The following is a 13,034-nucleotide window of genomic DNA, read 5'->3' as shown; positions in this document are numbered from 1 at the left end:
TGTTTACTACAAATTTAGACCATAATTCACTTAAAGCTTATACTTGTTTTTGTTATTTGAAAATAAAAAGTAAGTGATAATATATATATATATAAAACAAAAACATTAACTAGTTGGAACTGTTCTAATCTACATATAATTGAAGTCAGTTTGATGGTTTAATGTTTGAACTTTAAAGAAGATGAATTCTTCAAAATTTAAAAATTGAATTTTCTGTAAATTTTTTTGATGCAAAATTATTAAATATGCAAACATTGACAAAAATAACTTTAAAAAAAAGGAAATAATATTTCTGTCATTTCGAGTTCAAAAATGAAAACGAAAATTACACCTTAATATGTCAATCCCTTATCCATGGAATGGAATGGATGATGGACCACCAATGCAGGGCTCCTTGCCTGGCTTATTGCTTCAACACTCTTGGTCCTCAGCTTTCTCACAACGTCACTGCCAAAACCCCAATAAAACTTTGCCTGAATTTGTATTGGCAGCGATCTGTGACTTACTAAAACCTACGAAAACTATTCTAACTACCACAGAAAAATCCCCATGCAATCCCTGCTGAAATGCTCCTCCGTTATCCCATCTTTCCCTCCATTTTTTCTTAAAAACCAAACTCCCAAAACAACCCATTTTTCTCAGTGTAATATCATTATTAATCACAATTTAAAACAGCTAAAACCAACCCATTTGCTTAAACCTCATGCTAATCCAAAGCCAACCCTTTTTTACTTCAATCTCTACCTTCGGCTTTATATAAATGCAGGTTTCATGCAAGAAGCGCGTGACCTCTTTGATTCAATGCCTGAAAGAACTCTGATTTCTTGGACTATCCTCATGTCAGGCTATGCCAAACATGGTCCTACTAAGGAAGCCTTGGCATTGTTTAAAGAGATGTTATCTGGTGATGAAACGGTGCGTCCTGACTCGTATGTTTACGCGGTTGTGTTGAGAAGTTGTGGCGAAATACGAGAATTGGGGTTTGGAAAAGGAGTTCATGGCCAAGTTTTGAAGAAAGGAGAAGCTTTTCTTGATGGGTTTTTAGAGAATTCTTTGGTGAATATGTATTCAAGTTGTGCGGTATTGGAAGATGCTGTTTTGATTTTTGATGGGATTGAGAAGCCTGGTTTGGTTGCTTGGAGTTCAATGTTAAGTGCCTATGTGAAAAATGGATTTGGAAAAGAAGGGTTGAATGTCTTCTTAAATATGGTTTTTGAGGGAATTGAGTTGGATGCTTTTGTGTTTTCAATGGTTATGAAGGCATGTTCCAATTTGGACGACTTGAACATGGGAATTCAAATTCATGGTTTAATGGTTAAGAAAGGTTTTGGGAGAGGGGGTTGTTTGTTTCTGGACAATAGTTTGATGGATTTTTATGCAAAATGTAAGAATTGGAAGGGATTCAGACGAGTTTTTGATCAGATGCATGAGAAAGATTTGGTTTCTTGGAACACATTAATTATGGGTTATGTACATAGTTTTCATTACCTTGAAGCTCTTAGGAGTTTTAGACTTTTGATGGATGAAGTTTGTTATTGTGATGATTTCACCATAACAAGTATTCTCAAGGCAATTTCTAGTTTACATGACATGGATTATGGTAAGCAGGTTCATGGATATATAGTTAGGACAGGTTTAGCGTTAAATAACTATGCAATGTGCTCACTTTTGGATATGTATATTGAGTGCATTGAGCACGAGAGCTCAGATCACTGCAAACAAGTTCCTCTAAAGTTGTATGTTGGCTTAGAAAGAGGAGAATCTAATGGGTTTATTATTGCAAGCATGCTAAAATGGTGCTCTATGTTATCAAATCTTGATACTGGGAAACTATTCCACTCCCTGGCCAAGAAACTTGCTGTAGACTCTGATCCATATGTTATAAGCTCATTGATTGATATGTATTCCAAGTGTGGGATGCCAGTGGCTGCTTTAATGGTTTATGAAAGAGTAGAAAGCCCTGGCACTGCAACGTTCTCAGCTTTGATTTCCGGACTTTCTTGGAACGGTTGGTTTGTCAAAGCACTAGAGTGTTTCCAAAAAATGCAGTTTAATGGTATTGAAGCAAATGAGTTCACCTTTACTTCTGTTATTCTAGCTAGTATGGCTTTAGGTGATCTTAGGAAGGGAAAAGAATTACATGGAAAGATACTTAAAACTTGTTATGGATCAAATGCTTCTGTTGTTAATATGCTTATTAATCTCTATTCAGAATTATCAGATCACCAACAAGCACTCAAGCTATGTTCCTTGATTTTGGATGCTGAGATATCGTGGAATTTATTGATACAGGCCTGCCTCAGGGCAAATGACCATGAAACGATTCACAAACTTCTCAGGAGGATTCAATCGTGCTCTGGGTGCATTGAGCCAATCTCTGTTTGTGATATTTTCAGCTCCTGTACCAGCCCAGTGCTTTTGCAAATGGGGATGCAAGCTCAGGCTTACATGACCAAAAGGGGTCTTCTCTCACATCCTACAAGTGGCAGTGGTCTCATTCAGATGTATTCTGGATGTGGACAAATTGCAGAGGCAGATTTGGTCTTTGAGTTGATTCCAGAGAAGAGTTCTCTGTCTTGGACATCCATCATCTCTGCAAAAGTGGAGCATGGCCATCCATCCGAAGCTCTGGCCTTGTTTAATGAAATGAGAAGAAGGAATAAATCAGTGGACCGAATTACTTTAAAATCAGTCTTGAAGGCTTGCGCCCAAATGGGTCGGGTCGATGAGGCACATAGTTTGTTAATGTCCATGGAAGTGGTTTATGGAGTTGAGCCATCAGAAGAGCATTATTCCTGCATTGTTGAAGCTTTTGCACGAGCTGGAATGCTAGAAGAAGCTGAGAACTTTATCAATGAGATTGTTCCGGAAAAAGTAGGCACAATGATTTGGAGAACTCTTCTTTCATCTGCCCGAATTATTGGAAATATGGAGGTGGCAAAATTTGCTTTAGAGAAGCTATTAAAACTAGATTCAAGTGACTGCTTTGCAAGGCTACTGCTTGAGAAGGTCCTGGTGATGTTTGGTAAGTGGAAAGATGCATCGAAGACTGAAGTTAAAACTAAAAGAATAGGGCCAACTTCTAGCTGGATAGAAGTGCAAAACAAAATATATGAATTTGTCTCAGACCAAAATCCAACTGAAAAAGTCTCTGACAAAATAGCGGAACTAGGAAGAGAGATGGAGGAGCTGGGATATGTAGCAGATAGAAACCATTTGCTGCATGATGCAGAAGAGGAAGAATATGATGGTGTGGGTCTTGCTCATACTGAGATGAAGGCCATTGCATTGGGGCTCATATCATTACCCCATGGAATGCCTATAAGAGTGATTAAGAGTGTTAGGATGTGTGGTACTTGTCATTCAGCATGCAAGTTCGTGTCAACCTTTGTAGATCGAGAATTGGTTGTCAAGGACACTTTCACTTTTCACCACTTCAGAGATGGAAGATGCAGTTGTCGAGATTCATGGTAGCAGCTATCAATGAAATATACAACTGTAAATGTACATTCTTATATACATATATATATATATATATAGGCATCTTCTTGGTCTCGTGATCAGTGCACAAATAACACTACTCATTCATTGAATAGTATGGCAGAATTGTATTGGAATGTAACTTTAATTTCATAAAATGTAATACAAATTCCTCATTGAAACACACCAAAAGCTTTGAAGTTGAGATTTACATGAGGGCTGAATAGAATTTCTTCATGACAAGAGATAATGTATTGAAGTGATATGCATACAACTGTGGAATTCATATTACAGCAGATGACAGCAGCAAGAGACCGGTAAAAGTTGCAAACTGATTTTTACTTTGGTAATGAAAGGATGAACTTAATCAGAGACAAAAACTGCAATATTTGACTTGATTACATATGGATGGACCCCGGCAACTGCTCTCTACATGTTCCAATAAGTCTGACCTGGAAACTGCTTTATGCGGTAGATATACTACAATCTGTTTTCATAAGAAGGTTTGAATTAAAAACTCTCTCTCAACTAAGTGTGAATCTCATGCACGCCGGTACTCATCTCCACAATCCCCAATCACTCCAAGCAGATCTTTCCCTCTTTCTGAAACTTCTTGTATACTGTTGACATCTTCCTCATCAAGAACAAGTGAAAAGATAGCATTCGAGTCTAGGATATGTTCCGACAAACCAAGTCTGACACCTATCATTGATCCTGCTACTGCTGGCTGACATTCAGTACATCAAACATATATTTGAATACATCATAAGTCACCGCAACTCACAAGAAAAGAGTAAAAAGAAGAAACCATGTAATTACCTGATCTAGTATATATTTAACAGCAACAGTTGGGATTGAGACTCCATGCTTAGACGCTACCTTTTTCAGAGTCTTAAGTAAAGTTTGGAATAAACTCCATCCTCCCCAAGCATCAACCATCTGCCACATTTAGATTAAAATAGAAAAGAAAAAGGCAAAAGAATATCAAATGTTCACCCTCACAAGAGATAAACTACAACCAAGATAATTTTATTTATGTTTGCAAACCAGATGAAATCTTGACAAGAAATGACACACAGAAGACAACTTACACCTATGCTTTCCTAAAAAAAATTTTCTTCTCACAATTAGCTTCATCCTCATATTATTGCACAACGTAATAAAGTGAGAACTCCAACTATTTAAAGGATTTGTTCTCCAGTTTTCACAAAATTCCCAACTTTTTAGGTGTTTCTAGATAGATCCCTAATTTGTAAATGGGTTTACAGCATTCAACAATTTCCAATTAGGTAACATGTCATTGAATTTAAGATTTAGAAATTCAATCTTCAGAACAGAGAAAAGAAGAATAGGGGAAAAAAGGAAAAATAATTTGTACCCTTTTGTACTTCTGGAGAGAGGGGGTATTTAACAGAGGGCCAGCAAAGGGAATGGCTATGTTGGTGTCAAGGAACTTCTCAGATAATAGACCACCCATTACTGTTCCATACCTGCATTTGAACCCTCATCAAATTCAGTAATAAGATAGAGCAATGCCTAGTCATCTAACAGGGATCAGTGAATATAAAATCAGAACGAGCAAGAAATTTGGCATCATCTAAGAAGGCCATATTGACTGAGAATATATTTTGGCCTCAAATTCACTACTTGTCATTAGAAAACTATCCTGGTTGGCTGGTTCTATCACTTTGAGAACATTGTCTGCAATGCCTGAGCTAAAAGCAGAGATGATGTGTGTGGTGGGAAAATTTGGAGAGAGAGAGAGAGAGAGAGAGAGAGAGACGTTATGAGTTTGACTCCTGTAAGCTGACAAAGCTCTGCCATTTTTTGCTGAGGGCGCATGTCAACAATTGAATGTTGCACCTGATGGAAACCACTCAGATATATCATCAGCAACATCGCAGACCATATAGATTAGCCAAGAAAAGCAATAAAATTAATGACTCCATTACTGCCTGTCCAAAAAAATAAATATATACCTGATTACTAACAACAGGAATTCCATTCTCTAGGATTATTTGCAGCCTTTCTGTATCAAAATTTGTCAAAGCAACTGTTCTAATTTTCCCTGCACATGCTCAGTGAAGTAGTTTGATCAAATCAAGAAATGTGAAATATTGAATACCAAAGCTAAAATAACAAAGAATGAATTCTAACCTTCTTCTTTCAGATCAGTAAGGTGTTTAAGTGCATCAAGGTAGCCAGGATTGGAATAATCCCACCTGTTTCAAATAGGATACAGAAAATTATATGCATATGAAGTTCAACAAGGTAAGTGTGATTAAATAATGGAAGAGCTTTCTGGTTGCATATTGAGAAAATGAAAAAAACTAAATATCATGGTAAAAACTAGCTGATACCTATGAATGAAACACATAAAATCCCATCTTGCCAGCATAAAGCTAATGAGGTTTGAGCAAAAAATAAATAAAGCTAATGAGGTAGACTTATTTTGTATAGCTCCCTTATCAAACAAAAACAAAATCTTCAAGAATCAACAGAGGATTTGTTGATGTTCAAGGTTCATGAACATAATTTAAAAGTGAGTGCTATATGAAACATGATAATACTAGAACATAATACATAGTACTCTAAGAGAGAATATACTTGGAACAAGACTAAGGTAAATTAAGCAAATACTTTCAGCCAATTCTATCTTCCTTTTTAGACAACATTGATGAATTCTAGAATATATTCTGTAACAAGTATAATGAGCTTTTCCCTAATGTCAATCCTTATCAGAACAAATAAAAACCAGAAAGATTTTAGAAGCTTCTAACTCCCTATCTAAAGCTGTATGGTTCTCCATGAAATTAAGAGTTGAGATAGCATCATTGTATCAAGTTTTAATGAAAGGCCTTATTACTCTAAGTTGACGGAAAGTGTGACAGATTGCACCACTTATTAGTACCAGTGAAACTGAAGCATGTCCAAGGAAGGCACATCCATCCTCTTTCGTGAAACATTGATGCTCTCCCTGACATAGCTGCTTGTCATCTTTACCGGTGGAGGCACCCATTTAGTGAGACTGAATTTATAATAAAACAGGGTAAGGAAAAGCAAAAAAATTACTCTTCCCAAACTTTATTCTTTAATTAAAGGTTATTAAATAACTTATGAAGTAGACTAGCACATACAGTAAACTAGCGTAGCGGCAAACAAAGCTAATCTCAACCAACATCTACCACAAGAACACATGTATTGATATCTGATATGGCTATAACTCACCCTCTAACCTTATCCAAGTACTCTGCTGGACGCTCTCGACGAACTCTATCGATAAAGATGCCATAAAGATCTTCCGCAGGTCCATCTGGAAAATCCAAGGAGCTCAATAATGAAAGAAAAAAATAAATCCCACATAATAAAAGACCAAGACACCTCACATAAACTGCAAAAAAATGCAAGAAACTTCAATTATTAAAATTCGCATAAAGACCTTCCACTCACTTCCAATACTAAAAGAAGAATAGTTCCTCAATCCACTAAACTTGTCTGGACTCATTCAAACAACTTTACTCCTGGCAATTCGGGTATCCTAAATTTCTCAAACAATCATTTCCACATTATAAAGTTTCCTACTTTACCAGAGCAGGTGCAACAAATGTAGCAACAAGCATGCGCATGCACACATACACAAGCTCAGGCGCACAGACATTTCAAAGTAAGACATTGATTTGCAAAAGGCAATAAGTGGATTACACATATCAGCCATATCAAATGTGGTAAGTCCAGCATCAGCATATCGAAGCATAGTATCGACAGCATTGTTTCGATCAATTCTACCCCATCCCCCACTTGTCTGCCACAACCCAATCACAACCTTACATATTTCCAATGAATCATTCCCATTCTTAACTATGCTACTTCTGTTATCTTCAGTAATGACACACTGAATTTGGTTTGAATTGGATTTTCTTATTGCAGTATGGCCAGTTTCTGTTTCCCATTTAACTGAATTCAATGTGAGGTTGGTTAAAGAACTCTGTAAGAATTTTGCCATTCCAAATGTTTTTCAGATATTGATAGGATTGACTTTCAATTTTGTATAATATGAGCATTGCTTTTAGTTACCCCTTTGTCCTTTCCAAAGTTTACCAAAATACCCTTATAGGCCGATTTGTTAATAACTGAAATCGCCAAAATTTTAAACCTTTTATGTCAATATTGCATTTTTTCACAAAATTCACATAAAAAAGTTTATTTCTTTTCTCCAAAAAAAGCCTTCAATAAGGGCATTTCGGTAAAACCAAATATAAAACTTGGGGCGTAAGAAGGTGCCAAGTGAAATAATTTGACACGTGGATGTTACCAGCCTATCTTGTCGTATGGTCACGAAAATTAATGAAACCAACCAACAAAAAGATGCCACGTTAACCAAAAAAAAAAGATGAATGTACAGTGGTCGGCCATGTCGAAGGTGGAGAGACCGGCGTCAGCGTAGCGTAGCATAGCTTCGACGGCGTCGTCTCGGTCGATTCTGCCCCAACCTCCACTGGTCTGCCACATTCCGTTTAGGACCCTACATATGTCGAGCGAATCGTTCCCGTTCTTCAGAGTGACTCGCCGAGTAGTATCCTCCTCCGTTGTTGCTGTGGTTGTTGTTGAGCAACATTTCACTGAGTTGGGGCTGAGTTGTTGTCTGGAGTCAGAGAACCGAGTTGAAGTGGTCAGTTTGGTGGATTTTTTGGATTTGAAGAGGTTGAGACCGGTGAAGACAGTAGATGAGGCCATTCCTGGTAAAAGGAGTTAAAACTCAAAAAGACTGGCAAAATTGTTGCCAGACCACACGGATAAGGGTTTTATTTATTTATTTATTTATTTGAAAAGAGTAAAAAGACTATTATACCTTTTTTTCTATTTTTATGAAATTAATATAAAATTTTTCTTATAATCATGACTTTCTTTGAAGGTTTTTTTTCAATACGACAGCCACCAATAGTATTATTTCAATGATGTGAAATTCACGCCTATGTAACAGACTATGCTTTTATATTTGTGCTTGGAATATTCTTGTTGTTTCTTTACTTGAAATCTCTAGGACTATGTTTGGAAACGTTGTTATGTGTTTTTACCCTTGAAACGAGCTTTCGCGTTTAGAACACAACTGAACGCTTTCGCGCTTGAAACATTCAGTATTTCAAAAAAAATAATTAATCAAAATTGAATGTTTAAACCTAAAAGGAAAAAGCATTCAGCTTTCTTCCTCATTCCTGTGAAGGCCCAGTCATCAATGAACGACTTAAAACTGATTTTCCTTGTGTTATGACACTATATTTTCCATGTATTAATTGCCCACAAATTTCATAATATGTTCCTTGTTCCTCTCTCCCAATCAATCAACTTATTAGATGGTTTGGTCAAGCCAGGTTGAAGCCCTTGGTCTTGGCATTAAGGTAACAATGAAATAACAAGGCAAGGCAAATGAAAGTTCTGCATATGTATTTAAGCTCCTTGCTTCATTTGGACTTCTGCCTCATGGAATAAGGAGAAAACAAAAAAACAAATGGAGTATTATGCTATTGAAATTGAAGAAACTAACGATAACCCAAAGAGAAAATCGCTTCTGAATAAGGAGACTACTTCAAGCCAGGGCCGAGCAAGTGCATCATGGCCGAAGCTAACGCCATTTCTTGATGGTAACATACTTTCAGAGTTTCTGGAAGTCGATGAGAGGAAAGCAAGAAAGATAAAGCTAGCTGTAAAAGGCAAGTAAATGATGCACTGAAAACGAGGAAGAGAAATATCGAAATAGTTTTTAAAATATTAACTGTCGTAGTAAGTGAAAGATAATAAAAAAAAATTATAGAATAAAAGAGAATTAAAAAATAATTTAAAAAAAACTTTAAAGAAAAATATGTTAGCTCTAGGGAAAGGGTTTTTTGAATGAATTGTGAAAGTTTTATACATAATATCAGAAGTAACGGTTACTTAAGAGAGCTTCAAGGTATGTAATGAATAATATTAAGAAGAGTTTTAATATTAAAAAGAGTTTTAATGTTAAGTAATTATTATTAAAAGTTAATATTGAATAACAGTTAAAAACTTATTATGTAATTATTAAAATAAATAAATAAAATACACACGAATGGGTAAAAGGAAAAAAAATATATGTGAACAACTATAAAAAAACAAGGTAAGAAAAAGAAACATTTATATTTCATGAATTTCGTATCTAAGTTACTGATAATTTCGTAGAACTTGTGACAAAAGAAGCAATGAGGGAATTGTCTAAAGAAGTTGATAATAAAGAAGTGATACTTTTATAGAAGAGGGTGTCGATGAAAATGAGAAATAGCAAGTCACTTTACTTTAGGATATAAAAAAAAATTAAAAAGAAAAATTCTTAATTATCTTTATATCTAAATTACCAAGTTAAATTTTTCAAAACATTTTAAAATGAAAATAACTTATAACCTAATTACTTGTTCCATATTACATTCACTATTATTTGTATGAAATGATTATTTTAATAATATTAATTATTCCACATGAAATCGTATTTCACTTATTCTAATCGTTTTGTGTTTCATTTATAATTGTTATTTTTATTATTTTTTATATAATATTATGTTATAGAATAATTTATTAAAAAATAAATATTAATTAAAATCAAATATCTACACTAACTATAAAAAGGGAGCTTTATCTTAAAGCTATTTGACTCTTATTGAGCGTCACCTCGAGAATAGACATCAGCGGGCAAGAGGCGGATAAAAAATAGGAGTTCCTCCAATGTCACGGTTAGAGTTTCTTAAAGTATCCAGGAAAACCATTACCAAGGTGAGCAACCTGGGTTGTTTCAACAGGGCCTTACCATCGAGGCAAAGATCATCTGCTCGGATTTGAACAGCAAAAATGGTCCTGCCTCGAGAAATTCTTGAGTCGAATTGGGAAGGATTTAAGTAGCTGTCTCCATGCCATGTGGACGTTTCAGAGTAGAACCAAAATGTTCTACTCGAATGACGTCCTCGTTTCAAGATATGACTTTCTTGAAATGATGCTTCTCGATTGCTGCTTTGTTGTTGAACTCTTGCTGCATCTCGGACGCAATGAAAACATTGTTGACCAGGATGATTCCATCTTCCCAAGGCCATGGTTGATACGAGTTCTCATAAGAGACCTTCTTAGGGAGAACAACCAACTTTCTTCTCCAATCATTGTTTCCATGGTCCCAATGTGATGACGGAGAAAGTGCATATACTTAACCGATACTAGCATTGAACGTTTTTGGTCTATCCTTTCCAACGGCCTTAGAAACCATTAATAAGAGCAGAAATTTCGAGGGGAAGCATCTACTTGATCTATTTCCTTTAAGTTTCCTTCCCTTTGATCATGCCAGGTGTTACTCTCCTTCACCTGCGTCTGACCGGCAACAAGACGGGGATACAGGGCACCGTGCCATTGAAACTGGTGAAACTAAAAAAGGTGCCTGGAGTGCTCAACCAAGAAGGATTTTACAAAATGGGGCAAGTTCTGACCAACTAGAAGAGAAGAAAAGAGGGGCTAACAGAGGTCAAGCATGTGTGACAATAAAGTATGAAACCACCGAAGCAAGTGAAAGCTACTGGGAAGAGGATACTGAGATAGATGAAACTAAAATAGAACTGAAACTACAATGGATTACTCATTAACTCTTATTTTGTGCAGTCTCTCAGAAAGGCGTGGAGTAGCAAGACAAAGGGGAAGAAGGAATTTATCAAATTCAATCTTCAGAATTCCTCATAAGCTTGTGGGAGTCAATGACAATGCGCAACAGCCTGAGCTTGTATCGACAGGCCGTTACCATCGTGGACATGAACATTTACTGGAGTTTGAAGAGCATAAGTGGTCCTTTCTTGAAAAATTTCTCTCAAGAACTAGGGGCTTTGGAATGGAATTAAGGGACTATCTTGAAGTTTTAAGGGCACTGGAGGAGAAAACTGGAGAATGTCACTCAGAAGTAGCCATCATGTCAATGCTTGACTTCTTGGAAATAATGCTACTCGATGGTTGCTTTCTAATTGAAGTCTTATGTCATCTTGGTAGCGCTGGAGATGTATTTGACGATGATGACTCCATATTCACAAGGCCATGGCTGATCCCTGTTCTGATTAAGGACCTACTTAAACTGGAGAACCAACTTCCTCTCTTTGTTCTCGACTCATTGTTTACAGGGTCCCATGGTCATGAAATAGGAAACCAACAATGGCCCTGTATGTTTTCAACCTTGTTTTTCCAAATCGTTGGGAATCGATTAACAAGGGTGAGGACTTGAATGCCAAGCATTTTCTTGATCTGCTCCGCTTGAGTATCCTGCCACCAAAACCAGTTGCGAGTTATCCGGTTCAACAAGAATATCGTCCATCAGATCAGTCTATATAGTGTGTCACTCAGCTTAGGCCATCAGGAATAAAATTCAATCCTAAAAAATCTTATAGCTTCCTGGAAGTTGATTTCAGATATGGGGTGCTTGAGATCACATCCATTACTATCAGCTACTTAACCAGCACTGTCCTTATCAACTGTGTTGCCCTGGAGCAATGTCTAGAAAATAGCTCCAAATACTTCACAGATTATGTGTCTTTCATGAATTGCCTCATCAACCAACCTAGAGATGCTGCATTTCTCTGTTCGGATGGAATCATCACAAGATTTTCCCAAGACGACCAGTATGTGGCTAATTTCTTCAACCACCTTGGGAAAAATATCGACTTTAATATTAGGCATTGTTATCTCTCCAAGCAGATCAGAGAAGTCGAAGCCTACTATAGCAGCAACTAGGCAACTATGATGCTAACTTATTTTAGCAGGCCATTGTCATTCATATCACTTTCTTCTGCCATCTTCCTCATTTCTCTTACCACGGTGCAAACTATCATGTCTGTTTTAGCTTACAAGTATTAGGCTAGAATGAAAGTTCATGAAAAAGTGTTCTCTGGTTAAATAAATCTCCTTGGAATCTCCTGCCTCAATTTTATACCAACAATAACCCAAGACATTTATACAAGTTTCTCACTCTAATCGTATAATAAAGAATCAAAATAGCCTGCAACATCGGCTAAACGAAAAGGCGGAAAAAGAATGTTTGCTTGGATGAAGTGACATTACATGCATCATTAGAGGCCATAGAATATGGCAAGAAAAATAAAATATAATAAAATACCATGCATCAAAACATATCAGTTTACTATGAAGGATGCAAGTTTTACTGGTATTTTTCTGGCGGCAATGACAGGGAGTTTAATGATGAAGTTATTTGTGAAAAAGATTAAAATGGTATGTTTATCAGGAAAAGTTGTCATGATGCCAATAGGAAAATATATCCATGTTTAGAAAAATATACACATTTGCTCTTTCAGGACAAGCAATTGATTGAAGCATTTGCTCCTTAGTAGTGTTTTAAGTATAAACAGCAGACCAAATACATGAACCAGCAGGTGCTAGAATTGTAAACTGATTACTATTTTAAATGAGAAATATAAAATTGTTACTATTAGATTGTTTGTTGTAGTTTAGTAAATAGTACCACTTTCCCAAGGAAATCACTAGGATTCGTGACACATTCAGGAATA

At 36.2% G+C, this 13,034-nt stretch overlaps 2 protein-coding genes across 4 annotated transcripts; one reads left to right on the top strand and one right to left on the bottom strand.

Annotated features, from left to right (window-relative positions):
* Nucleotides 1-378: 378 nt before the first annotated feature.
* Nucleotides 379-3,476, top strand: LOC110412615 (putative pentatricopeptide repeat-containing protein At3g23330). The gene has a single exon (XM_021423200.2). It carries the CDS (start codon nt 550-552, stop codon nt 3,472-3,474), a length of 2,925 nt encoding a protein of 974 aa, XP_021278875.1. The 5' UTR covers nt 379-549; the 3' UTR covers nt 3,475-3,476.
* A 149-nt stretch (nt 3,477-3,625) lies between these two features.
* LOC110412616 (NAD(P)-linked oxidoreductase superfamily protein) lies at nt 3,626-8,283 on the bottom strand. Of its 3 annotated transcripts, none has more exons than XM_021423201.2 (9): nt 7,881-8,278; nt 6,709-6,793; nt 6,392-6,508; nt 5,638-5,702; nt 5,460-5,548; nt 5,264-5,343; nt 4,859-4,970; nt 4,300-4,419; nt 3,629-4,207 (listed from the first exon to the last, which is right to left on the bottom strand). In XM_021423201.2, the coding sequence occupies exons 1-9, from the start codon at nt 8,212-8,214 to the stop codon at nt 4,022-4,024; spliced, it is 1,188 nt and encodes a 395-aa protein (XP_021278876.1). In that variant the 5' UTR covers nt 8,215-8,278; the 3' UTR covers nt 3,629-4,021. The 3 variants fall into 3 exon arrangements, with proteins under 3 accessions (XP_021278878.1, XP_021278876.1, XP_021278880.1); XM_021423205.2 differs by having other exon boundaries at nt 4,083-4,200; nt 7,881-8,283; XM_021423203.2 differs by lacking the exon at nt 6,392-6,508 and having other exon boundaries at nt 3,626-4,207; nt 7,881-8,281.
* Between the last annotated feature and the right edge of the window lie 4,751 nt (nt 8,284-13,034).

The sequence above is a fragment of the Theobroma umbraticum genome, unplaced genomic scaffold (genome assembly GCF_002168275.2).
Source record: "Theobroma umbraticum cultivar Fairchild unplaced genomic scaffold, ASM216827v3 scaffold_95.0, whole genome shotgun sequence".
Lineage (NCBI taxonomy): Eukaryota > Viridiplantae > Streptophyta > Magnoliopsida > Malvales > Malvaceae > Theobroma > Theobroma umbraticum.
Note: the sequence above shows the minus strand (reverse complement) of the source record. Positions and strands in the feature narration are given on the sequence as shown.